General features: G+C 46.1%; 1 protein-coding gene across 1 annotated transcript in view; it reads left to right on the top strand.

Moving 5' to 3' along the window:
• The window catches only part of USP24 (ubiquitin specific peptidase 24), a 157,835-nt gene that overhangs the window by 104,221 nt on the left and 26,051 nt on the right, over nucleotides 1-27,563 (top strand). The window contains 17 exon segments of the mRNA XM_020976911.2: nucleotides 2,906-3,066; nucleotides 4,505-4,566; nucleotides 8,039-8,230; nucleotides 8,825-8,942; nucleotides 11,332-11,476; nucleotides 13,675-13,794; nucleotides 15,883-16,008; nucleotides 16,388-16,486; nucleotides 17,811-17,893; nucleotides 20,390-20,531; nucleotides 21,003-21,122; nucleotides 22,002-22,222; nucleotides 22,544-22,668; nucleotides 23,407-23,548; nucleotides 24,448-24,598; nucleotides 25,301-25,396; nucleotides 27,106-27,209. Of these exon segments, the coding sequence (XP_020832570.1) occupies nucleotides 2,906-3,066; nucleotides 4,505-4,566; nucleotides 8,039-8,230; nucleotides 8,825-8,942; nucleotides 11,332-11,476; nucleotides 13,675-13,794; nucleotides 15,883-16,008; nucleotides 16,388-16,486; nucleotides 17,811-17,893; nucleotides 20,390-20,531; nucleotides 21,003-21,122; nucleotides 22,002-22,222; nucleotides 22,544-22,668; nucleotides 23,407-23,548; nucleotides 24,448-24,598; nucleotides 25,301-25,396; nucleotides 27,106-27,209 (2,207 nt within the window).

Genomic DNA, 27,563 nt, shown 5'->3' with positions numbered 1-27,563 from the left:
TAAATATTAATTGAGCAGCTCAGCCAAGCACCACCGCTCGAGAACACCGGCACGTGCCCGACGCTGTGCCAGGTGCTGATGAGACCAAGCTCAGAAGACGATCAGTGGCTGGGGGCGCAGCTGGCACGAGGCCAGCCTTGAGTCCGGCCCTTAACCTCGGCCGGCTTCGGTTTCCTCAGCTGGGAAATGGGAACAGCAACACCTGCCTCCCAGGGCTGTCATGAGCCCTTCATGCAGTGCCTAGCATGTAGCAGGCACTGTATGAATGGGAGTTGCTTTTGGCATCGTCGTTATTATTAATACTGTTATAATTTTACCCGGAATGTGTTCCTGAACCTCTGTGCCTCATTTTCCTCAATGATCTTTAAAATCTTTTCCAACTCTTAAGTCTTTGATGCTAGAAAATAGTCTCTGAAGTCTCAAGATGTCTCTGTTCTCTCAAGGGAGACTGTGTGTGTGCGTGTGTGTGCGCGTGTCTGTCTGTCTTCGTGTACATATGAGATATAGTAAATCGCTGCAGTGTGAGTGGGCAGAAGGCTGGCGTGAGGGAGACTTGGGAAAGACCTCCTGTAGCAGATGGTGTGTGGATGAAGGGCGGGCTTCTCAGAAGGAGGAGGTGGCCTGTGTGTTTGTGCTCGGTGGGGAAGTAACAGGCAGTGGCGTGAGAAAGGCAGGTCAGGGCCCAGCAAGCCCAGCAGACACCATTCTGTTGGATCCCAAAGGAAGTAGAAAGCCATAAGTGTTAGAGTAGACATTAGAGAAACCTGCGGTCGTTGGGTCAGATGAGAGGCGGCTGCCGTGGTCCGTCGTCGTCTGGATCAGGGTGGGTGAGGGCTTGGGCCGAGGTGGCGGCCGGGCGCACCACAAAGCACTGCACGGGGCGGGAGCGGCCGCATCTGACCGCTGACTGGCCGGGGGTGGGGGGTGGGGAGAGGCCACTGGAGCCTTAGTGACTGACTGGGAGCTTTGTGAGGCCCTGGACAGAAGGAGGGAAGGATTCCGGCTTTGTGAAGGAAGAGAAAGATTTCTGTTCCGAGTCTGTGAGAGGTGTGCGACCAGCACTCAGGAGGGAAACTGAGGCTGGATGTGTGATTATAAGAGTTGGGGGGGGGGCGGGGGCGCCTTGCTAAGTAGACACGTGCAGAGGGAGAAGAGAAGGCGGCCCAGGACAGAGCTGTGAGGCCCATCGCGGTGAGGGGAGGTGGTCGGCAGGAGCCTGAGAAGGGCAGGAGGAGAGCAGAGAGAGTTCAGTGACGGCGTCTGCCGGGAGAGCCGGCCGGCCCTGCTGTCAGGGGCCTGGGTGGGAGCGGTTCAGGGAGGAGGAATGTGTTCTGAGTCAAGCCTAGTGATGCTGTCTGTGTGTGATGCCTTGGAGGGGTAGGCCTCAAGCCCACGGCGCCATTCTCGCTTTGGCCGTTGTTTTTATGTGCACTAGTAACTGGTGAAAGTGCTTCGCACGGGAGACATCACGGCCTGTCAGACGGTCACATCCTGGAGACTTAGAATCGCTGCCTTGGGGTTCTAGAGCCAGAACAGGAGGGAACGCCAGGAGCCGGCAGGTCCTGCCCCCTCATCTTAGAGGCCTCCGAGCCAGCGGATTTTTCTCATTGACCCTGGTTCAGTCCTTTCAGTCATATCTCGTTCTTCGTGACCTCATTTGGGATTTTCTTGGTAGAGATACTAGAGTGGTTTGTTCTTTCCTTCTCCAGCTCCTTTTACAAAAGAGGAAACTGAGGCAAACGGTTCAGTGACTTGCCCAGGGTCACACATCTAGTAAGTGTCTAGGACTGGATTTGAACTCAGGTCTTTGGACTCGGGCCTGGCACTCTATGTGCTGCGCCACCTAGCAAGCCCATGGTGACATAGTTGGTCGTAATCGGAAATATGTGTCCCCTGTTGAAACACAAAACCTCCTTATGCCTTGGGGCAGAGCCTAGAGATTTATCTGTGAAGTCTTTTGTTGGTTATAATATATGTTGGTGGCCCAGATTACAGACCTTGTACAGATGTGCCTATAGATGTATACGGATATTTAAGCTTAAATCATTTTTTATATGCTTCTAGGCAGCTAGTGGCCCAGTGCATGGGGTACTTGTCTTGGACTCTGGCTTCAGATACTTACAAGCTATGTGACCCCTCTAAGAAAAGAAGAGGGGAAGAAGGGAAAGAGAAGGGGGAAGGGAGGGGAACCATTCTTGGAATTTTTTTAAGCTTCTTTTAAATGAATTCAGTTAAAAATCACGCATCAAATTTTTTTAAAAGAATTTCATCATTAATTAACCACATGCTGGATAAAATAAAACAGCCAAATGCGGTGAATTAAGAACAGGTGAATAAAATTCTGAAGCTAAGCTTCCAAAAAGAGAAAGACTCAGGAAAAGAAATCCTGACAAGGAGAAGTGGGTAAAAGCAGGACATTCCCAGCAGAGCAGGAGAGAACCTCCAAGAGGAACAGAGGGTGAACAGGGAACCAGGAAGCCTAGTGGGGGGACTGATCTCCCAAGGACAGAAAACAAGACCCCAGGCCCCACTGCTCAGAGGCCCCATGGCTTGGTGAAAAGGTTGGTTCTACAGGGATGTGGACTGATACATGTGCTGGGATTTGAGGTGATGGTTTAAGGCTGCCTCTTCACTAGGGGGCATGCAGACAGTGAGCAGAGCGCTGGGACTGGAGTCAGGAAGCCCTGAGTTCAAATCCTGCCTCGGACACTTGATAGCTCTGTGACCCCAGGCAAGTCACTTAACCTTTGTCTGCCTTGGCTTCCTTATCTGTAAAATGGAGATAATAGCGGCACTTTTCTCCCAGAATGGTTGTGAGGATTAAATGAGGTAATATTTTTAAAGTGCTATTTAAAAATTGTCATCATTATTGTGTCCCCTGCCACTGATGACCCTGTCATTTCAGATTCGTCACGTTGCCTGTGATCAGCTGTACACTCTCAGCCAGACAGATACTTCGGCTCACCCAGAAGTGCAGAAGCCAAATCAGTTTCTCCTCAGTGTCGTTCTGACTGCTCAGCTGCCTCTCTGGTCTCCCACTAGTATTATGAGAGGAGTCAACCAGAGGTAACAAGGATGCGGCTCTGTCCGTCTGTGCATCATTTGTCCAAAGCCTCTCATAAGAATGAATCCCGTGGAAGGTTTACAGAAGCTCAGTCTGTCCCTGTGTCCACAGGGAGCTTCCAGTTCTCCTTCTCATCTTTCCTGTCTCCCTCCATACTCCACCAATCCCAGGAGTTAGGAGAAGCAGAAAGCAGTACTGTGCATGCACCGTGTTAGGGAACGTTCCTAAAGTGTCTGTCGAAACTTCTTGCAATATCAAAACCCAAGTCACTGCCTGGGTTCAGACGTAGTATTGCTTTTGACGAATACACTGATGGCTCTCGGATCTCTGACCCTACTGTCCACTGACTCTGGTCTCTGACCAGACGTCCTGGGGACCTCTCCTACTCAGCATGTTCAAGCTGATGGCGTTCTCTTACCTTCCAGACTTCCCCGTGATGGTCAGAGGCACTGCCTCCTCCCAGGCCCTCAGGCTCACTACCTGGGAGGCATCCTGGACTCCTCCCTTCCTCTCACCCCCCACTTCTAAGCTGTTGCCGAGTCCTGCCATGTCTCTCCTCTGGCACGGCCCCCACCCTGATGCAGGCCCTCCTCACCCAACGTCTATATTATTGCAGTAGCTTCTGAGGGTCTGCCTGCCTCAAGTGTGTCCCCATGCCAGTCTGTCTTCCTCTCAGTTGTCAAAGGGACCTTCCTGGAGGGCAGGTCTGACCAGAATCAGAGCCAGACAGCATTTATTAAGTACCTGCTAGGTGGCAGGCACCATGCTAAGTAAGTGCTCAGAATACGAAGGCAAAAGACAGTTCCTGCCCTCCAGGAACTTACAGTCCAGAAGCTGAAAAGGTGGGCAAAGGGGCCTTGTATGGCCATGTGAGATACAGAGTTGATCTCATCTGTCAGGATGAGGTGTTGCTAAAGACCATGTCCATCCGTCGAGCGCTGCACGCCAACCCCCCCCATTCAGTAAGCTCCCATGGCTCCTTGTTACCTGCAGGATCAAATGTGATGTAGGTGTCAAAGAGCTGTAAAGGAAATCTAGCTGGAATTCTTGGGGGTGCTGCTATTAATTGACTTATTTTAATGTCTCTGAAGTGTTTGGAGTTTTCTCAAAGCACAAACCACGTCTGCTTCCTTTCCTGCGGATGGGCCAAGTGTAGGGCTTTTCCTGAAAGCTCCTCATGGTAATAATAGTTCAGTGACTATGGTGGAGGATTTATTCTCACCGTCTTTTATGAAGGATTTTGTTTTTAAGGAAATGGAATCCTTGGCATGTTTCTTGATGACCCCTGTAGGTCGGGAACGATCACAAGTGATTCTTTTTACTTGATCATATTTCTTATTAGCTCGTTATATGAAAATTTAGTTCTTTTCTTTCCAAAAAGACAGAAAGCTTTTCTTTAAAAACTGGTGCTTGTAATGACAGTGACCTCTCTGTTTTCAGGCTGTTGTCTCAGTGCATGGAATACTTTGATCTCAGATGTCAGTTACTGGATGACCTGACAAGTAAGTGATATTTGACTTTTCTCAAAGACCACAATTATAAGATTATGAAGTCTACATGAGAGTCATGAATGGGGAGGTACGTCGGAGCTTTTTATTTAGCTCACACTGAGCAAAAATGCCTCTTTTCTCGTTTTCCTCATACTTCCCCCACCCTAAATTGTGACTTTGTGTGTGTTTCTTGAGATTAATGACTTAAAATGTGCAGACCATGGGGTCATCATGAAAGACTTTTAAAATCACTGTCATCCATCCCGACCCTATTCATATGGGGATTATGTGCCTTTTTATTGTGGAAATTACCTTTTTTTTTTTAATTGAGGAAATTCTCCTCATCTTCTTAGTGCCCTAACCAAGATAGAGTAAATTCATGGCAAGAAGCATCATCCAAATATAACCGATGTTGGGTGCGAGGAGGCAGTGAAGCTATGGGCAGAAATGAAATTTTGAGCTTATGTTAGTAGTGCGGTCAGCCCTAGTTTCCCTGGCCTTAGTCTGAGGCATACTAGAATGAATCAAAGACGCTTGTACATGAGTTCTCCAGAATATTCAGCAACAAAGAGTTGGGGCCTTGAGGTCCGAGGAGATTGGCCTCTACCACTCCTAGTTGCAAGTGTCAGGAGCATTGCCGAATACTGAATGAGACAAAAGCTGGACGAGCTGTGGTCCCTGGCCTCATGGGGTGAGCCGTGTAGCAGTTACCCATTTCTTCGGACTCAGGTCTGCTCCTCTTTGCCCTGAGACTATACCAGTAGGGGAAAATGCTGTTTTTGTCTCTGTTTGAGTTATTTATCCCTGTTCTTTACCCCAAGTGGGGAAGGATGCATCTGTCTGATGTTGGGTGGCATGTGGATAGGGACTGAAGGTGGGGATAGAAGGGACTTGGGTCTATGCCCTCCTCTCACACTCCCCATCTCGTGTGAGCCCTGGGCCTGGCAGAGCCTTAGTGTCTCAGCCTCTGGCGCCTGTGCTGTAGGCTTGTCATGAGGACAGAAGGAGCAGGTATAGGGAAGGTGCTGTGTAGACATTCATCAGCTTTGATGACAACACAATTGTTATAGGGACAAACAGCTTGGGGCAGTTGGTGTGCTGGGTCGGAGGGAGCCCAGGAAGCTCCTCGTCTCCTGCTTCTCACGGCCCCCTCTGGTGGCACAGCTGAAGTCACACTAATGACAACCCAGCTTATTTTGACTGGGGATTTTCTACTACAGCATCAGTCAACATTTAATAAGTCCTGGCTGTCTAGGACACTAGGAATATCCAGGCCACAGTCCCTGCCCTCCCAGAGCTCACAGTCTGGCAGGAAGGTGCAGTACATATACAGCTGTAATACAGAGCCATATATGCTGAAATAGGGAAGGGGCAGCATAAGGAGGGGAGAACTGGGCCAGGGCAGGGAGGGAACACAGCAGGTCTCCCTGAGGCCCTCAGACTGCCAGGCCAGGTGTGATAGGGAGATGGATGCAGCCTCGCAAAGAACAAATGACAAAATTATATAAACAAGCATAAATATAAGTATGCACCATGGAGTTAAATACTAGGTGTGCTAGTAGTTAGGGAAGGTTTTGAGAAGGGTGGTCATCCGTGTTGTCTGCTACAGGGAATTCAGAAGGGCAAGAAGGAGGAAAGGCCATGAGTCGGAGCTCCCCCATTTAGGTCATTGGTCACATTGGTGGGAGCAATTTTAGTTGAATAAGGGTGTCAAAAGCCAAGCTGCAGGTGGTTTAGAATCGAGGAAGTGGTGTTACCAAGTATAGACAGCTTTTTCAAGGCACTTGGCTGAGAAGGGGAAGAGAGATAAAGAGTAACAGTAAGGCTGATCAGATCAAGGGAGGCCTTTTTTAAGGATGGGAAGATGTGGGTTTGTTCATAAACATCAGGAAAGAGATTAGCAGGTGGAGAGGAATGGCAGATTGGGCAGAGTCAGTTGCTGGTGGGGACAGTCTGCAGAATGAATCAGGAGGGGATGAGATGAAGGAGGCATGTAGAGGGATTGGCCCTTGTCAGTAGAGACAGGAGTGGAGAAGATGGTTGAGGATGAAATTGGGAGGAGGAGAGAATGAATTTCTCGGTGTTATAATGTATATGAAGTGAGATCCTCAGCAGAGGGCGGGAAGGTACTATGGGAAACAGGAAAGAAGACAAAGTTAGGAACAGCTACCCTGGTGAATGAGATAGGAAATCTGTGAGGGAGAAATGGAGTAGGATTATCTTGCTGCATCAAGTCTCCGGTTCAAATCAGCTAGCATCAATTTGTATTGGACCCAGTCAGCAATGTTGATGTGGCTTCCATTCAGTATCACATGGGAGGAGCTAAAGAAGCAGATGGTGGGAGCGATCCAGGCATCGGTGAGGCCTGGTCGGTGCCAGGACAGAGAGAGTCAGCGACGCTGTAGAATTGAATGAGTTCCCCAAGCAGTGAAGACTGGGGAGAGAGGAGATTGTGGTCAGCAAAGAGCTAGGGCCTCAAATTGCACTTAGAGGGTTGGAAGGAGTGGGGGTCGCCTGAGGATAGAGAGCAAGCTGGCACAGGTAGAGCCGGGGATGGAGAGAGGAAAGATTGGGACTGGCTCATGGGATCTGAGCTTCCTAAGCAGAGTAACAGTCATATTTTATAGGGTTTGGGGGAGAGATAGACTAACTCTTATCTGCACTACCTTAGGGGTGAGTTCATTCACATGTCCAAATTATCTCAGAATTGTCGGTAAAACCTTCGTTAGCGTGTCCATGTCCTCTCAAAATCGCCAGCGCCTGTTAATGTGCTGCTAGCCTTGCTGTGGTCACCTGGAGCTCCTCTGAGATTTTCGTATCGTAGGACCAGAAGACCCTGCCAGCAAGGCCTGCATGGTTGCTCCTGATTTAGCATATATTTTCACAGTGTGATTTTTGGTAATACATGATACAGTTTGCAAATTATACTCCTTTTATCTTTAGGATGGTGTGTATGTGACTTGTAGCTTCCAACCCCTTGCAGTCTTACTTCCTGCCAGTGTTACTTTATACTGGGCTACTTATAAACTTATACTGACTAGGGAGAGGGGGGATGGTAGTCAAAAAGACTAGAATAAGGCATGATTTTTAACACACACTGAAAAGGAAAGAAAGACATGGGATGACATAGACTGTTACCACACTAATTGAAGTTTGTGATAAGAAGGGTTTGTTTATTCTAGGGTGCTGACACCAAGAATAGAGAAGAGGGCATATGTGGGAAGACATAATGCTAAAGAATTGATAGAAATGGACCACTGGCTGTCTGTGGTAGGAAAAGGTGATTGCCAGACAACCCCAGGGTACAGTGATGCCTCTGGCAGAGGCAGAGCAGTCTGAAAGAGGGGCGGGTCCAGTAGGGAAAGCTCTGTAGATGTGGACACAGTGAATTCAAGATGCCATCTGAACATTCCTGTAACTTGACAGTCCGAATAAAGGTCTTGTAAATGAAATTTTACTTTTTACACTTATATTCCCTTTCTAGCTTCAGAAATGGATCAGTTAAAGGTCAGTCCAGCCACCATGCTAGAAGATGAAATTACTTGGCTAGATAATTTCGAGCCTAATCGTACAGCTGAGTGCGAAACCAGTGAAGCTGACAACATTTTATTAGCAGGACATTTAAGACTCATCAAGACCCTCCTTTCACTCTGTGGAGCGGAGAAAGAAATGCTTGGTAATCATTACCTTCTACTACCATTCTCAGTTTATTAGTATAGGTTAGTGTCTGTTTTAGGAAAATAAAATGAGTGGATGCTAAGTAGTCTAGTGAAAATCGGTGCTTTAGGCAGCAGGAAATCAGCTGGATCTTTAGTGCAGATCAGTTTGAAATGTTATTCGTGGCTGATGACACAAACTTAAAATGGCAGGGAAAAATAGAATCTAATTTTCCTTTGGTATATTTGCTAGGCAGCAAAACCTGGCCTAATCAAAAGAGCAAGGGATTGGAATCAGAAAAGCCAGATGTGGGTTGCCTGCCTGCTGCCTCCTCCCTGTGGCCTTGAGCTAGTCACTTCCCTGGGCTTGATCGGTGAAATGAGAGGGCGGGAAGACACCCTCTCCAGGGTCCTTCCAGGTCTCACGTCCATGACTGGACACAGGGCAGTGTAGGTGACGTGTTTTTCGTTGTACGTAGACCCTAGTGGTCACATCTGACTCTTACTTGCCATGTCCACTTTGGGGAGTGTGCGGGGGAAATTCAAGATAGTATTTTTTACTAACTTGAAAGGTCTCTTTTAGTCCTCACTGTGAATAATGTGCTCTCTTCCAGGGTCATCGCTTATCAAACCATTATTGGATGACTTCCTTTTCCGGGCGTCTAGAATCATTTTAAATAGTCATTCTCCAGTTGGCAGCGCTGCCATCTGTCAGCAGGACTTTCATCCAAAGTATGGAAAATGCACATTGTGTTCAGTTGGGGTAAAATCTCCGACTTGGAATTCTTGTCCCCAGTGTAGATGCACTTTTGGGCAGAACTCTTTACACGTGTGAAAGCCTGGTATTTTTGTCCATGCAGTCCCATGATCCACTGCGTGGGAATCCAAAGAAATCACAATAAGAGCTTAAGCGTTATTTGTTGTTTTTGACCCAAGAAGTCCTCAGCTACCTATCAGAAAAAAAGATGGGTAATAGGAGTATCAGACAACATTTGGCTAACACATCCCCTGAAAATGGTCACATTATTTACATTAGTGCTGCGTATTTTCATTGGGCTGAAATTTGTTACTGTATTTTGAATTCAAACTAACAAGGACCTAGCTGTATCCCTAAAGGAAATGGGTCTTTAATTTAAGGGGGGAAAAAAAAGCCAAATGTTAATAAAATCATCGTGGGCTAGTGAAGTGTGTAGGCAAAATCATTCGCTATGTTAGCCACATTGAGCACTTCAGGAAGCCTTCTGTCTGTTCACCCACTATGTATCACTAGGAGCCCTAGACCTCAGAGGGCCAGGCTGTGCTTATCTCTGAGGAACAGTGGAGCAGATCTGTAACAATCAATGATTCTATAAGGAACTTAGTACCGTGGATGGATTCAGATCCTGCCCTGGGAGCTTGCTGGCTATGTGAGCCCAAGCGAGGCACTGACTTTCTCAGCTTGGGGTTTCCTCATATGTAAAATGGGGACAAGAAGAGTCTCTATCTCTCAGAGTTGTTGTGTGCATCAGAGGAGATAATGTGGGTAAAGCTTTTGTAGACCTTAAAGCCCTCCTGAAATGCGAGCTGTTACTGTTGTCAGCATGGTACAAGGATTGCCCTTACACTGTCGGGCTGTCTAGAAGTCATTTTCTCCTCCATCACAGAGGCTTCTCTGTCCAACTCCCTATCCTGTCTTGGCCACAAGGTTTGGGAGGACGTGGTACTTTCTGTGAGCACAACCACAGCTAATGATCAGATCGAAAAGAAAGAAGAAACTCAAATTGTCTACCCCCTCCCAGTGAATGGTGAAGAAATAGAGAATGTATAAAAATTAAGTATTTGAGAGTAGATTTTATCTCTGTGACTGTGAGCACTCACGTGCCCTCAGTTTCCTCAACTGAAAAACATGAGGTGATTATACTAATGACCTCTGAGAAGCCTTCCAGCTCTAAATCTGTGATTTTCTGAGCTTCTGGGAGGGTGGGTTGTGTGTGCCCTGGATTTAATAACTCTGTGCTGTCCAGTTACACATTACCTCTTCTAGCTTAGTCTCCCTTTGAGATCAGAGCTCTTGAGTCTAAATGGAAGTTTTCTGTTGTTGATGGTGTAGTTTTCTTACATTTTTTTTTTTAGTAACTCCAGAAAACTAATTAATGGCCTTGTGCTTTGAATTGAATGTCATCTCATTTCTAAACTTGTTTCTTCTACCTATTTTTTTAGGGTTAAAGTATCAGAGCACTGGCTGCTATCTGATACTGATGTCTATCTTGCTTTTTTTTTCCCCTCAGCCAAACACAGGGTTTATTAGAACATCCATCATACTGGGCAGATTCTTAAGGAGTCTGAACATTAGTGAGCTATTGGCTAGATTTTATGAATCTGCACCTTATCTTGCTTTTATAGCACAGGATTTATTCACTTAGTATACTCGTGAAGCCCTTAGAAGGTCCCCTCAGTTGTTTTTCTTCATCTCTCGTTGATCTTTTCTCTATAAAGCAGATACAGGCTGACACTGTCAGTGGTAAACATCCCTATAATCTTGTTGGGGGACTTGGGAAATGTTCACTATTTCTTGTGATATAACTGCTTTCCCAAGAGACTTTTTTATTGACATTCCAAAATTAGATTGTTAATCAGAATGTTACTGTTCTCTCTTTGGATTCCATAACCATTTCTTAAGTGCCTGCTACCTACTTTGGAAGCTACAAAGATAAGACAGTTCCTGCTTTCTTGAAGTTTATTATCTAATATTCAGTAACTTAATCTTTCTTTGGAAATTATGAGTGCTGTGCTTTGTGTTTCAAATGTCCATTTGATTTTAAAAAAGAGTATTTAGCTGGTCGTGGGGATGGTGAGGCTGCTGGCTCGCTTAAGCTCTGGAGTTCTGGTTATAGTGGGCCCAGCTGAGCAGGCGTCCACACTCAATTGGGCATTAATTTGACGAGCCCCTCAGAACTGCATCAGGAGAGGCAGACTAGCCCAGGTCAGAAACAGCAGGTCAAAGCTTCCATGGGCCCCTGTGTAGCCCCTGTACTTCCAGCCAGGGTAGAATAAGGAGATGCAATTTTCTTTTTAATGCCCAAAGAATATTTAAATAGATAATTTGTTCTTGAAACAAACCACTAGTCATTTCCTTTTTTAGATGTAGTACTATGAATAGTCGGTTGGCAGCCTATGAAGTTCTGGTAATGTTGGCAGATAGCTCACCCTCTAATCTTCAGATTATTACAAAAGAGCTCCTTTCTATGCACCATCAACCTGACCCTGCTCTCACCAAGGAGTTTGACGTGAGTATCTGTGATACATTCCATGCTCATTTACCATGAAATGTGTGTTTATAAATGCAAATGCTGCTGTTACTATTAGAAGGTAGCTAGGTGGCACCAGAGTGGACAGAGCCCTGGGCCTAAAGTGAGGAAGGCCCGAGTTTAAATCCTGCCTCTTACACTTATTAACTGTGTGATCGTGGGCAAGTAACTTAACCTCTGTCTTCTCAGCTATAAAATAGGATTGTTATAAGATTCGGATGAGATAATAATTGTAAAGCACTTAGCACAGTGCCTGGCACATAGTAGGTGCTGTATAAATGATGATTCCCTCTCCTATCCCTAACCATCCCCTGGGCACGCCCCCCCCCAAATGAAATAACGAAAATGCATGATTTTTCGTCTTTCCCATGTGTGATTTTATGAATGCAAAAAGCAGTTAGCAGGAAATCACATTAACAAAATCATCGCGATATTAGCTGTAAGTCACTAAGGGACACTGCTTTGACTCACCAAGTGAACACATTCGCAAAGTGAAATAGCTTTTTTTTTCCCCCTGGGTATTCCTTAGATCACTCTTTGCTTTTTTTTTTAACTTTCAAAGAATTGAAAATGAGGATCACTTAAAGGGCACCAAATTGATCATTTTCACTAAAGCCATTAATAAATTATCTTCACATGTTTTAAAAAATCATTCTGCAAAATGCATTTCGCCTAATAGGTACTTAGCAAATGTTTCTGAATGAACATCCGTCTCATAGTAACTTGAATGCAGATTCTCTCTGGCCCCTTGTTTAACATCTTTTCCTGAGAACTTTTCCAAGTAGTTTACATGGTCAGAAACCAACGTGAATTGGAAAATACACTAATATACTCTGTGCCCACATATTTGAACATGGATCCAAAATTGGGAAATAAAATTTTAGCTCATTTGCTTTTGATTTATAATTATTGGCTATTTTGTATAAAGCTTTGTCATATTCCTGTCATGCTCTTGTGCTGTAAGAAATAATGAGGAGGCTGGGTTGGATGGGTTCAGAAAACCTGGGGGGATGTGTATAAGCTGATGTGTGGCGACCAGACAGACTAGTTTAAGGTGGTTCCCAGCGTTCACTGCCAGTGCTGACCAGCAGCTGCTCTGTGACTGTTTTGGGGAGTTGTCAGGGTCACCCAGCCAGAAGGTGCCAGAGGCACCTGGGCCTTGGGCATTCCTTCACTTCGTGTTCCAGTGGCTCGACTTTCTGATTCATTTTCATGTCCCTACATTGCTTAAGCTAGTGATATCGTTCATTACCTGCAAGTGCTCAATTTTCCCCAAGATGTTTGATATGTGAATCTTTGTGATTTAACTCACTACATGAATTAAAGCTGTAACAGAAGAAGACAGAAAATGTTTTCTCTTATGGAAACATTTGTACTTCTAAATAAATGTTTGGGGGATAAGGTCACGGAGGAGCAGGGAATAAGGAGTGGGGAGTGCCACTGTAACAAATACAACTTTTCCTTAGATAATTATTTTACACACACACACACACACACACACACACACACACACACACACACACACACCCATCTGATTGGAAATCAAGGAACTGGCCTCCAAAGTGGAAATCAATTTTAAATGCCTGTGTTTGGAGTCTTAAGAGTACATGATATTTTGACATTTTTAGAAATCCAAAAAATTTGAATTATTTCATGTTGCCTGGATGCAGAAAAACCTTGCTCTGCTGTGTTTTAAGGGGCAGTATTACTGTCCATCCCAGCCAAGTCTCAGGGCCCCATCCCACAAAGAAAAGTGTCCCAGAGACATTGTCCTGTTATCTTGGACTTCTGGTAGCCAAAGCTGAGCTTCAATGTTGATCCACTCCAAACCAGACCCGTGCTAAAACCCATTTGAAGGGAGGGTCGAGTGTATTTGTAAATTCAGCTTTGTGGGAGACTTCTGCTCCCCTGGCCAGTGTTGTAGCAGCATCTGTAACGGTACCTGTAGAGAAATGCGTCGAGTTAAGTGGGGCTTTGAATTCATAACTCCGTAGTTGGGGACCCACATCCCCCGAGCACTTGACGGCCTTCAAGGCCCTTTGCTTCCAACACAGCTGAGACACGTGGGGGCACGTGAAAGACGGTCGCCCCCATCTCCTAGATGGGGAGGTCTGAAGTGGCTTCTTGGGCATTGGTGGCTGTTCCTCGCTGCTGACGCCGCCCTCTTCTCTCTCCAGTACCTGCCCCCAGTGGACAGCCGCTCGCTCTCAGGGTTTGTGGGGCTCAAGAACGGTGGTGCCACCTGCTACATGAATGCAGTTTTCCAGCAGCTCTACATGCAACCTGGTCTTCCTGAGGTGAGTTCCCTCTCTTCTCATTCATTGTTATTCTTGATATTTTGACTGAAAACAATTCCCTAGTTGAAGACCAGCCATAGTTGGAAATGCATTTGGGTCATGCGTCAGACAGTAGGTCAGAACTATAGAATCTTTGCACATTTTTATAAGTCTCGTCCTGTTTTCTGTTGCTGTATATGCCTGAATGGCAGGTGCTCCATGCAGTCTTCTACTAATTCCAAAGTTAACATTGAGATCTCCTCTGGCATCCTATGACCATGAACTTGAAAAAAATAATGTTCTATAACTGTAGGTCTCTGAAATTCTAATTGATAGAATTGTTCTATTTTAAAAGTACTTAGGCAGGCAGCTAGGTGGCACAGTGGATAGAGCTCTGACCTTGGAGTCAGGAGGACCTGAGTTCAAATGTGGCCTCACACACTTGGAAATTACTAGCTGTGTGACCCTGGGCAAGTCACTTAACCCCATTTACCTCACCCCCCCCCCAAAAAAAAGTACTTAGATTTAGAGTTGGAAAGTTGCTTAGAGGTGGTCAAGACCCCCCTTCCCGCCCCGAGATGACAAAATGGAGGCTAAGAGATGTCAAGTGTCTTGTCCAAGACCTCAGATTAGCGAATGATGGATCTGGCATTTGAACTCAGGGCCTCCTACTTCGGCCCAGTATACTTTTTACACCTTTCCATTACCCACTATTACACTGAGAGTTCAGTGCAACCTGGGTGATGGTACTATTCCTAATGCTAATCTAGATTTACCCTTTAATCTTCGTTACAACTGTCTTAATTACTATTTTCCAAAATGCTTCTGTCTGTTATCTTAACTGATCCTCACTGTGAGATTGCAAGACCAGTTGTTTGCACATCTGTTTTACAGATTAGGAAAGCAGGGCCCAAAGAGGTTAAAAGACAAATGCCATTTTACATGGCAGAGTGAAAAACCTGGGACAAGAGTCCAGACCTCTGGTTCCAAGTACATCAAGGCTTCTGACCAAGTATGGGGATGGACCGACAAGCATTAGACCATGGTGCATTCAGAGAGAATCAGAACTGGCAAGGTGCCCTGTTGAGAGAGTCCTGGTGAACAGGTCATCCTAGCGGATGGTTCATCGGAGACTTGAATAAATGCCGGGACAGGGAGCAGGACGACAGAGTCAGGATCCAGTAGGGATCTTAACAGACTAGAATGTTTGCCTGAATCTAATAACAACATCTTGCATTGGGTCCAAAAAAATAAAACAAAAAACAATAAACTCCATAAACGTAAGGTGAGGGAGCCATGGAGAGACAGCAGTCATACTGAAAAAGATCTGGGGGTCTTAGTGAACTGTAAGTTAGCAGTGTGATATGGAAGCCAAAAAAAATCTAACAGTCTTGGGCTACATTAGGAAGGACAGAGCTTTCAGGAACAGGGCAGGGATGATCCTTCTATCCTCTGCCATTGTCAGACAATCTGGAGTATTGTATGTACCAGGGTTTTCTTCCAGAGAAGAGCAGCCAGGATGGGAAAAGACCCTGTGTCCGTGACATAGGAAGTCATTTGAAGGACCTGGGCATGTTTAGCCCAGAAAAAAGTTCAGGGCACGGAGAATGGGGCATGATGGCTGTCTTCATATGGGGACCTGCCATGTGGAGGAATGGGAGAGATTACCAGGAGATTACCCCTGGATTAGACCCAGTGTGGTTGGATTTAGCTGATAGAACCAGGAACTGTTAGTACACGTTACAGGGCCAGGTGACAGATGCCAGGAAGAGCATTGTGCTGATGAGAGTGGGCTCGGCTCCTTTGGGTGGAGATCCCCAAGCAGAGGTCTTCAGGGTTCCTTTTGGCCCTCCAGTTCTGTGTCAGGTGTGAATTAAGTAAGGGCACGTTTTTAAGGTGCCCTTGTTAAGTCATAAGACAGAGCCAGGATCAGGAGCACCGAGGATCGGTGTACCCCCCAGCCAGGGTTCCAGGAAGCTCATGATTAAATAGCCAGCGGGGGCAGAAGGTGGGAGGGAGGGAGAGAAAGGCACGCTTGTGCTAACTGAAAAGAAGTAAAATAATTTTTTAGAAGATCAATGCATTTAACTTAATATTTTCCTTGTTAAGTCTTTACTTTCCGTTGATGATGATATGGACAATCCAGACGATAGTGTGTTCTATCAAGTCCAGTCTCTCTTTGGCCATTTGATGGAAAGCAAGCTGCAATACTACGTACCGGAGAATTTTTGGAAGGTATTTCTCTGATGTCATTTATTTTCCTACTTAAATTTACAGTGGGGGTGGCTTTTTAGACATGCTAGCTCATAATCTCAGCCAGCAATTTTACCAGAACTGGATTGGCCACTCCTAAAAGGAGGGACTTGGGCTTTCGGACCCACTGCTTGGGACTGCTTCCTTCTAGGAGTCAGTGTGTGGAAAGGTGCTCCCTGCTGAGTTAGATGGGCCTCATGATCCCTTCACTTTTTTACTTTGCTCCGTAGATTCTTTTCTGCAGGAGTCATTCATTCATGACCATTTATTTGTTTTACATATATAAACCAAAGGATAGATATGTAGAAAGTTAAATTATTGAGAAATTATTTTTTCCTTCATGTCTAATGCTTTTAAATAGATTTTCAAGATGTGGAACAAGGAGCTTTATGTTCGAGAGCAACAGGACGCATATGAATTCTTTACTAGTCTCATCGATCAGATGGATGAATACCTCAAGGTAATGAAAGTGCCTTTTCCAGTTTTGAAAACGACCTCCAAAAAGCTCATTAGGAGTACTGTCTGCACCAGAATGTGGGAGAATACGTGTAATGTTGTCATGAGAGCTCCAGACTTAGGGAGGCCGGACCTTTGCTGTCTCTGGTACGAGGAGTCAGTCATTCACCTGCTCTGAATCTTGGCTTCCTCATCCATGAAGGGGTTTATGATGCCTGGACTCCTTGGCTCTGGGCTCCCCTAAGGGTCAGATGGAAACATCTGGTAGGTGCTCCATGCAGGTCAACTGCTGCTAACAGCAGCACACCTCACTGGATGAGGTGCTGAAAGGGACCATGGAGATGATGGAGTCCAGCCCCCATGGAGATCTGGAGAGGGATGGCACCAGGCCCAGAATTCTTCCCTGGGTCCTCTCATTCACTGTTCTTCTTACACACCCCCCCCCGGCCATGTGCTCTCTAAGTTGCACTTTTCCCTTTAAAGATTCCTAGTGAACCTAGTGACTGATTTCACTGTGTTGGCCCAAGTAGAAGCTATACCCCTCAAATGAGTTTTTGTTTCTGTTTTAAAGAAAAAAAAGGATAACTGTAAACTGAAGAATAGCACCAGCTCTGTGTGTTAAGTTCAGGATTTATCAAAGCCAGACTGGTACTAAAGCATCCTATGGTGACTATTAATAGAGTGACTATTAATCTAAAACTATAAGTTTATAATCTCTTCCTCTCCCCCCTTCCCCTACCCAAAAAATATGAGTTGGACATAATCACACACATTATTTAACCCAGTTCCCTTCCTAGTTTAGGAACACCCCATCCTCCCAACATCCTTGACAGCCCCTACTGAGTATTTTCTGCAGCAAAGAAATCGATATAGTACGAGGTACCTCGTTTCAGTTCTGGAAAACTTAGAAATTTTGCACAAAATTGAAGAAAACAAAAAACCGTGATTCAGAGGAATGTGACACTAACTGCCACTTGTGAACTGGTGATCATAGAAAGAGCATTATCGGAGACTAGAAGAGGTTGGCATGGTAGCCTAGGCATGATGGCCTTCCTCTCCTCAACTCCAGCTCCATCTTCTTTCATTCTGTCATAGTGTCTCTGGTGACTCCATCACCTCCCTTCTTCTACAGTGCAGGCTGACAGCTTTGTGGTTGTGGCACGGAGTTTGTAAGTGTGAGAGTTCTTCCACAAGGCACCTGTCTTGCCCCCAGTATGTAACATACTTCACATTATTGATGTCCTTGATGTTTTAGCAGAGCCAAATAAGTAATACTAACCTTTAAGTTCAGGAAACATAACTAGTATTTTAACTTTTATTTTCAACAGAAAATTGGTCGAGATCAGATATTTAAGAATACTTTCCAGGGAATCTATTCTGATCAGAAGATATGTAAGGATTGTCCTCACAGGTTAGTGGAATTCAGAACTTATCTCATACTTCTAAGATTTTGTTGTATTGACACGTTTCTAATGACGCTTTTAGGATTTTTTTTTAAGGAGTTTAACCTCGTCACAATCTTAAGCAAAAATGATGGGTTAAAATGCATGTTTTTAAGAATACTGACTTACCAAGAAATTTTGGTGTGCTGCTTTGCAAGTCACTTGATCTTTGTCTACCTCTGTGTCCTTAACTGTGAAATGGAGATAATGATAGCACCTCTTTCCAAGGGTTTGGTGAGGAACAAATGACATGATATTTGTAAAGTACTTAGCACATGATAGGTATTTAATAGAGACTTGTTCCCTTCCCCTATTTCTGTGTCATCACAGTGTATTTTGAGATCATTTTTTTTTACATTTTCATGCAGCAGCAGCAATTTGTAATAAATTGGAAAGGGATGGTTAAATAATAATTTTTACCACTTTTTATACTCTAGGAAAAAGTAATTGTGGGAGCAGCTAGTTGGAGGGGCAGCTAGGTGGCACAGTGGATAGAGCACCGGCCCTGGATTCAGGAGGACCTGAGTTCAAATGCAGCCTCAGACACACAACACTTACTGGCTTTGTGACCCTGGGAAAGTCACTTAACCCTGTTGCCTAGCCAAAAAAAAAAGTAACCGTGTGATCATCCTAGGTATCATAACCTTTCATGATTGACTTCTTTCTTGACTCAGAGCATCTGAGTTAGAGGAGACCTCCGAGGCCTCTTTGTTGTACTCCACTAACGGCCATCCAGACTTTGCTCGACTCGCCGTCTCGTACCCCACTAGTGGTCAGCCCATTGCTCCATTGATGGACGGCTGTTAGTGTTCAAATATTTGCCCTGATATCCAGCCCAAACCTGTATCTTTCAGCTTCCTTCTGCTGCTCCCGGCTCTGCCTCTGGGGCCTGCTAGAAAACATCTGACCCTTCCTCTACGTGGCAGCCTCAGAGAAGTAAACGTTGCCGCCGTGTTGTCCTTTGGCCTGGGGCCCTCTCCACCTCGTTGGTGTCATCCCTAAAACGTGGTCCCTAGGTCTGGACCCAGTCCCAGACTCAGACCGAGGGAGAGAAGGAGCAGTTCTTAGCAGCAGTCCCGGCACAGCATCTCATCGGTCGCTTGAGCTTTGGGGGCCGTCGTGATGCACTGTTGACTCAGAGTGAACGTGTGCCCTTCTGCAGATGCCCTGCTGCGGGGTCGAAGCTCCCTCAGCTCATGCTCCTCTAGTTGCCTTGTTAGAGCCACATTTCAGGATTTTGGTTTAAGAAGGCTGAGTGTAATTTCCTTCAGTCAGTAAGACGTTCTTGCGCACGGGGTGGGCTGGGGAGTCAGCATTCTCTGGCTCCCAGTATGTGAAGCGCTGTCGGAAGAAGAGGTGAAATGCCCTTGGTTGGTTCCACAGGAGCAGTGGGGAGAAGTTGCGGGCGTGCTGCTTGACTACCTTGGGACTTGGTGGTTTCCCGTCTCTGAAGGTCTCCAAGCAGTGACCAGATGAATACGTGTCAGTTCTGTGTGCAGGAGTGATTCTTGTTCATCACAAGCTTAGAGTCAGGCCGATGGCCGCGGTGGTCTGTTCCCATGGATGGTTTCCATCAGCTTATGTGTTACCTCTCTCCTGCTCTCGGTCATCTGTGCATCTGATAGGCATCCCATCTATGACTTTGTCCAAGTCAGTGATAAAAAGTGGAGTAGCACAGGCCAGACTGATGGTCACTGGCCAGCGTGCCACTCCCCAGAGACCTTCCAAGTTAACATCACACGATTAGTGGCTTTTCTTTGGGTGTGGTCGTTTGCCCACTCCAGAATCCACCCACCTTTGTACCGTTTGCCTCGTCTGGATTTTTCCCCTTTCTTCCACAAGAATAGCCTGGGAGATTTTGCAGGGGAACATAGCTCCAGAGCTGGAAGGGCTCTCTGAGGCCCTGCTGTGCAGCTGCTTTACAGATGACGAAGGCCAGCTCAGGCAGGTGCCAGCATCCGCGGTGGGATTGGAATCCAGGTCTTCTCACAACAGTCAGTGCTCTTCCATGTCTATGGTTCAGACTCTTAATGTTTTGAAAACTGACATTAGTGAGTGTCACCAGCTCTTGATGAAGCCATTGCAGACTTTCTGAGAAGCTGGTTAGCAGTCCTTTTGTGGGTATTCACTGACCATCTGTTTGATAAAACATTCTAGAACTTGTAGGAATTAGAGTCCAGTTCACTAACCTGTGACGTGACCAGGCCTTACCCTCTGCCAGAGCTGTCACGCATCCCTGCCAGGGGCTCAGCAGCCACATTTGCCAGAGGTTTCAGGGACCTAGCTCTGGTTTTCTTGTACAAGTCTGTGCTTTCATAGGATTTCCCTAATAATTGAGGGTTTCAGCTCTCTGTTAGCCTTGTCTGGCTTAGGAGTCATACCAATCAACCAAGAGGTCCTCCACCCCTGGGAGCCTCGTCTTCCCCAGCGGAGCTTCCAAAACTCCTCCTCGCTTTCCATTCCAGGTATGAGCGAGAAGAAGCTTTCATGGCGCTCAATCTCGGCGTTACTTCTTGTCAGAGTCTGGAGATTTCTTTGGACCAGTTTGTTAGAGGTGAAGTTCTAGAGGGGAGTAATGCCTATTACTGTGAAAAGTGTAAAGAAAAGGTATTGTATTTACAAACCCTCCCTTTATGTGTGCTGTTAGGAAACATGGCCACCTTGCTAATCTTGAGTTGGCTTCTGTTTACTTTAATTCCTTCCCACCCCCTTATTGTGATTCGTCAGAGTATTTGAGCTGGGAAATTGGCGCCAGGAACATGGCATATTCCCCTCTGCTTGTAGGCAGAGGGCTCCACAGAAGTCCTTGGTTCTTTCAGAAGGGTGGTCTGTAGGGTCACGTGATTTAGTGTTGGAAGGGAACTCCGTGGAGAGATCACTGAATTCAGCCATGTCATTTTATAGAGGAGACAGCTGAGCTTCAGGGACAAGTGAATACCCTACAATCCAGGCTCAAAACCCCCCAGCATATGTACTTTCAATATATATTGCTTAGAGATTTGTGGATTTTGGATTACTCTACATAATTATTTTTGAAGTTTTCTTAGTCAAGGTAACTGGTTTTTGCCTTTCTTGCAGAGAACAACAGTAAAAAGAACATGCATTAAGTCTTTGCCCAGTGTCTTGGTGATTCACCTGATGAGATTTGGATTTGATTGGGAGAGTGGACGCTCTATTAAATATGATGAACAAATAAGGGTAACCAGATTGCTCTTGTTTCTACTTTCCCCACTGCTCCTTTCAGGTCCTCTGCCCTGTTACACTCTCAAAGAACCCACAATCCTAGAGAGGCATAGAAAGAGGCTCTGGGTGAGCCAGTTGTATTACATGCTAGGTTCAGGCTCCTTAGAGAACTTTTTCAAACTTTTGAGTAGCTACAATTTTGTATTGCAAGTTTATCCACCACTGATGCCTCAGATGACCCTGCTATGGGGCCAAACCACCCTCAGCTCATGTTCTTGAAGTTGCTTTGTTAGAGCCACATTTAAGGATTTAGATTTAAGAAGGATGGATGTAGTTTCCTTAGATCCAGTAAAATATTCTTGCCCATAGGGTGGGCTGGGGAGTCATCGTTTTCTGTCTTCCAGTATTGGAACCTAACTTCAGACAGGTGCGGTGCCAGAATGCAAAGAGAGACTTTGGGTATGGGACAGCGGCAGATGGTGTACTTATCCTCTAGAGAAGGGCCGGGGGGGCATGTTGGGCGAGGCTTGTCACCTGCTCGGCCATGGTGTTATAGCTTTGTCAGTGATGGCGCCTCCTGAAACCAGTGAGGAAGAGTCTTTCCTTGAATTGTGGTCAACACTGGGGATGGGCAGGGCAGGAAGTCTTGGCTTAGTTAGGGGCGCATCAGACGCCCAAGAGCCCTCTCCTCAAAACAGCCCCAGGCCACCATTTTACACATGAAGCTGAGGCTAAGAGAGGGGAGAGACTTGGCACTGTGGCAGATGTGGGCTTTGAGCCCTCGTCCCCTGAGGCTCAGCTTCTGGCTGCCGCCTTGGGGGGCTTGGGGGAGGGGTTCGTGCTCTCTGCCTTACCTGTTCACATGAATCCGGTCTTCTTTTTGCTCTTGGATAGTTCCCCTGGATGTTAAACATGGAGCCTTACACGGTCTCAGGAACGGCTCGCCAGGACTCATCTTGTGACGTTGGCGAGAATGGTCGGCACATGGACCAAGGCTCTGGAGGTTCCCCGCGGAAGAAAGTGGCCCCCACCGAAAACTATGAGCTCGTGGGTGTAATTGTGCACAGCGGCCAGGCCCATGCGGGCCACTATTACTCCTTTATCAAGGACAGGAGGTAAAGAGCTGGGACAGGACTGGCTTCTTCCCTCGGCCTGTGGCTAACGCTCTGGGCTCTCCTTGCTCCTGTCCTGCCGGGCCACGTGCTCTGTTTCCCACCATTCCGAGCAGCTGCTTTACAGATTTCTCTTTTCTTCGTGTACTACCAAGGTTTTTAATGGATTTAAATCCATTTTGTTAACGTTTTTTCTAACATAAGTATATCTTGTTATTTAGCCACTTTGTGCGTTGACATTTTGTATGTCATCTTTCTGAAAGTGGTGTACAAAGAAACTGTTCTCTTTTTCAGTAATGTTCACTGCTTGTCTCTGGGCTCTAGGGGATGTGGAAAAGGAAAATGGTATAAATTTAATGACACCGTGGTAGAAGAGTTTGATTTAAATGATGAGACCTTGGAGTACGAATGTTTTGGTGGCGAGTATAGACCGAAAGTTTATGATCAGTGTAAGTATTTGCAAACGTTTCCTTTTCAGTGGTTTTACGTTTGTAGTTTATCACTAAGAGGTCAGAAGTCCACAAAGCCACACTACAGTTCTGTCTCTTGGCAGCATGTCAACTATCTTCAATGCTAGGACTCCAACCAAAGTGAGCTGGGGGGAGCTTTTCAGTGGATTGAGCTCTTGCAGACTGTGCAGAGCACTTTTACATACATTCTGGCATTAGAACAGGAAGTTGGGACCATCTGGGGTCAGTTTGCAAAGAGTTAACTGCCCAGCCACTGCCCTTCCCATGCTTCTTGCTGCCTGCAGTTGGAGAGCCTTTTTCTTAGCTTTGCAGGGACTGTCACTTACCACTGTCCGGCTTTTGGGGAAAGGTGCAGCCTCATTCTAGCGGGACCAAGGAGGTCCCTAGGCCTACAGAGTGGTAGCTAGGCAGCCAGGTTTCCATGGGAAGGCCTCAGAGAGTAGGGAAGACCTGCCTGCTTGCTCTGCAGAGCTGCCTCTCCTGCAAGCCCTAAGCCAGCCCAGGAAAGTGGGCCTGTGTTTACAAGAGGGAACCTAAGCAGGACTCTGGGGCCTTCTCCTCTTCTTCACAGTGAGGGAGTGCCCAGCCCTCAGACATACCAGTGGCCTGGCTGCCTTTAGTTTAGACATCACTGCCACCCCAGAGTACAGTTGGTATGGTAAAGCATCAACTTGTGGTGTCTCCCAATGACTTTTTTCTTAATTTCTTGTGCCAAAGCAAACCCATATCCTGATGTACGCCGGCGATACTGGAATGCCTATATGCTCTTCTACCAGAGGGTGTCTGACCAAAACTCACCTGTGTTGCCAAAGAAAAGCCGAGTTAGCGTGGTGCGCCAGGAGGCCGAAGACCTCTCTCTGTAAGCTTGTTTCCTGGTTCACTTCACATCAGCATGCTTTGCAAGGCCCTGACGTTCCTACTTTGTACCTAAAACCCAGAGGAAGCTAAAGGCAGGCTTCTCATTTTGTTGATCCAATAAGATTTGCTACAAAGTCCTTTTTAACAGAAAAAGGATATGTCCAATTTTAAAACTCCTCTGCCTCTTGTTTCTGCTTTATATTCCTGCTACTGAATTTTTTGTGATTTGGAGACCTGAACTTTGTTTCTGGGTGAGCTCCAGTTCATGGCCCTTTCAAGGTGTTACGCCACAGGTGACCCACACACATCAGGTGTGCCACACCTGTGTTCTCACCAGAGTGGGTTTCTCTACTGTGCCAATCCAGGTCACAGTCCCTATTTGGGTGGCTGGCCTGTTGAGCTGTGCTTCTGCACACCGGGGTGAGTTGTGAGTCTTTAACCAGGACCCGGGCTCAAGGCTCTTCAAGCTTGATTTAGGCCCTGCTAAACTTGTCCTCTTCTGGCAAACCTTCATGGTCCCCCCAGCCCTTTCCATTTGAGGGGAAGGCCTTGGAGGAGAGTGTTCAGGGAGACTGGTGATAGCATTCATCCTGAGAGAAGTGTCAGAAGAGAGCTTTTCTGAAAAAATTCACTAAGTGTCCACTGTGTTTTGAGTACTGGGCTCATACGATGCAGAGACAGGAGATGCCCTTGTGGTCATCCAGTGTGGTTCTCCTTGTTACAGGCCACAGAAGAAGCTGGACAAAGGCCCTGCTCCCAGGGGGCATCAAGTATGGGCATAGGGGAGAAAAGGTACTCAGCAGTTACTGTAAAAGACCTTTCCAGTACAGAGACCACAAACAGGGCCCTGAGCACTAAGGCGCTGGTGGATACTCTGTGACATGGCATTCTGTCTTTTAGGTCAGCTCCGTCTTCACCAGAGATTTCACCGCAGTCATCTCCTCGGCCCCATAGACCTAACAATGACCGTCTCTCTATTTTAACCAAGCTGGTTAGAAAAGGGGAGAAAAAAGGGCTGTTTGTGGAGAAAATGCCTGTTAGGATATACCAGGTAAGCACGTAACTATCAGACCAGCAAAGAGAAATCTCCTACACAGCATCAAACTTAGTTTCCTACATCTAGAAGCACTCCCATCAGCTTCTGAGCAGGACACCATAGGCTAGTGGTCAAGCGTTAGATGTGGTTAGGGTTCAAATCTTGCTTCTGATACTTTAAATTAATAAGCATTTGTGAAGCGCCAGCTATCCCATAAGGAGCTTACATTCTCCTTTCTTACCTGTGGTGTGTCTCCATACTTGTCTGCTCTGTTACCTGATCTATATATAAAACTGGAATCCTTGTACTCCATGCCTTATGGGGTCAGTAAGAGGGAAGTAGAGCATCTTTAAAAACTTCATGTGAGCATCCATCCAGACACTGTCCTAGGGCTCAGGACCGTGTTTTTTTGTTCTTTTCTACTGGAGAATCAGTGTCATGGACAGGATCCTGTGTGTGATTGTGACAGACAGGGAGGAAAAGGCGAGACACAGATGTCCCAGATGTTCTGTAAGGGTCTCACACACCCTCCCCCTTTTTTCAAACCTTAATCCCCAGGGGGTGACTCAGCATTTGGAAACATAGAGGGTTTCACACAAGATCTCATTTCGAGTCCTGAATTTTTTCTGCAGCCTTCTTTTATCACAGAGCCACTTCCTGAGAAGTCCTGAATATTTGACTTTGCTTATTAAAAAGTTAAAATCTTCTCTTTTGTAGATGGTGAGAGATGAGAACCTCAAATTTATGAAGAACAGAGACGTGTATAGCAGTGACTATTTCAGTTTTGTCCTGTCCTTGGCTTCATTGAATGCTGTAAGTCGCTGCTCAGGGTGTTGGTGGAATGATCCCAGGAGGCAGTGCACTGAGCCCCTCAGACATCCCCGTGATTCGTCTTGTCTGCACTAATGGCGCCCAGATTAGTGGGGATTTGTTCTGAATTGCCCTGGATGATTAGCTCACTGTCAAGAAAACAACAGTCAGATGTGGCACGCGCCCCAGCAGGTTCAGAGCCTTCTGGTGTCCTTGTCCACATGAGGAAGCCAGAGGGCCCAGCCCAAGACAGTCACTTACATGACAAAATGAGACCATATTTTGAGTAATAGCCACTCGTAATTTTTCATCACATTGTCAGAATGATGTGGCTTTTGTTTTATGCCTTCTGTTGTGGTTTAGTCATTTTTAGACATATCCGACTCTTCATAAACACTTTTGGGGTTTTATTGGCAGGGATACTGGAGTGGTTTGCCTTTCCTTCTCCAACTCATTTGACAGATGAGGAAACTGAGGCAAGCAGGGTAAAGTGACTTGTCTAGGGTCACACAGCTAATAAGTGTCTGAGAACTGGGACAGGTAAAAGATGAAATGACAGGGGCAGCTGGGTGGCATAGTGGATAGAGCACTGGCCCTGGAGTCAGGAGGACCTGAGTTCAAATCCGGCCTCAGACACATAACACTCACTAGCTGTGTGGCTCTTAACCCCAGTTGCCTCACCAAAAAAAAAAAAAGATGAAATGACTAAGGAAAACAAAAATTCGGTCTTCTGAGCATATCAGTGTATTAAGCAGTGCATGGCAATTGGCCAACAAACTGGGACCAGATCTCAGCTTAGGCCTGGACCCCGAATACAGGACTTCTATATGTTTAAAACAAGTAATCAAATAAGGCCAACTAATTAAAAGGAAACAATATAACATTTAGTGATCTGATTTCTGATTGGACAAAAGATTAGGGGCTTTCCAGGTGGGGAGGGGAAGAGTGAACAGATGCAATTCCCTGATTCAGAAAAGGAGGTATCCATAAACAGTCAAGGGAACCTACAAGCAATAACTGATGATCAGTATGGGACCAGTTTCCAGATTAGACATGTAGAATTATGAGAAAACTCCTTGCATCTGTCTTTGGAACTGTTTCTGGTCAGCATGACCTCGTCCGTGGTTAAGGGTCTCTGAGCAGCTGGGAGAGGTGGTCCGATTTCCCAGCCATTCCCGGGTAGGTTCAAACAATGCAGTGAGGTTTTCTCCCAATTCCCACAACTGCATGAAGTTTTCTCACAAGGCTGAACTTGGACTAGACCCATAACTGAATAGAAAGGGAGCTGAGCTGGACCCAGAACAGAGTCACAGGGTGAGTCAGTGTGGTTCTCTCGGCCCCCTCAGGCCTGATTCGGGTCCTCCTGACTCAGCCTGGCTCTGTCTGCATGCCTCACCTGGCTGCCCCCTTTTCCTTCACTGACCGTCTTGACTGTTATTGTGGTGGAGTCAAGTGGATCATTGTTCTCCTCTCCCCTCCCTGCCCCTAGAGCCCTTAGGTTTTTCTTTAACCTCTGTTTAATTTAAGATCATCTCCACTGAGAGCCACCTCTTTCAAAATCATGTCTCATATTAAAAAGTATCAAATGATAAATGTTACTGTTCCAAATTATGAAAGATTTACTCTTTGCAAAGCTTCAGGAGGAAAAAAAATCAGTATTTTTTTTACCAGCCCTTGTTTCTGTCTCCCTCCTCCCTTTTCTTTCTCCTCAGACTAAACTAAAACACCCCTACTATCCTTGCATGGCAAAGGTGAGCTTACAGTTAGCAATCCAGTTTCTCTTCCAAACCTATTTGCGGACAAAGAAAAAACTCAGGTGAGAATTTTAAGAAACGCTCATAATTAATATGATGAACCAGAAGGCATACACGAGGTGATTGGCTGGAGTTTTAAACTGGAATGCAGTTCTTAGTGTAGAGTAGGGGAAAAGGAAACCTTGAGAAGAAAGATAAATGGCAACTGCATTTTGGTGTGAGATGTGTTCATTTGCTAGCCACTTAATCCACACTAGTGTAGGAGAGAACATAAAGAGGAAGAGGCCTTGTTCCCAGCCCTCAGGTAGCTCAAGGTCAGGAAGAGCAGTAAAGGCAGGCGCACGCACACAGCTGTGATCTGGCTTCTGACGCCATCTGTGGTGCGGCCGTTGTCGCCGTGACCGCAGCCGGTCTCT

The sequence above is a fragment of the Phascolarctos cinereus genome, unplaced genomic scaffold, assembly GCF_003287225.1.
Source record: "Phascolarctos cinereus isolate Bilbo 61053 unplaced genomic scaffold, phaCin_HiC Scaffold_5;HRSCAF=322, whole genome shotgun sequence".
Classification (NCBI taxonomy): Eukaryota; Metazoa; Chordata; class Mammalia; order Diprotodontia; family Phascolarctidae; genus Phascolarctos; species Phascolarctos cinereus.
Note: the sequence above shows the minus strand (reverse complement) of the source record. Positions and strands in the feature narration are given on the sequence as shown.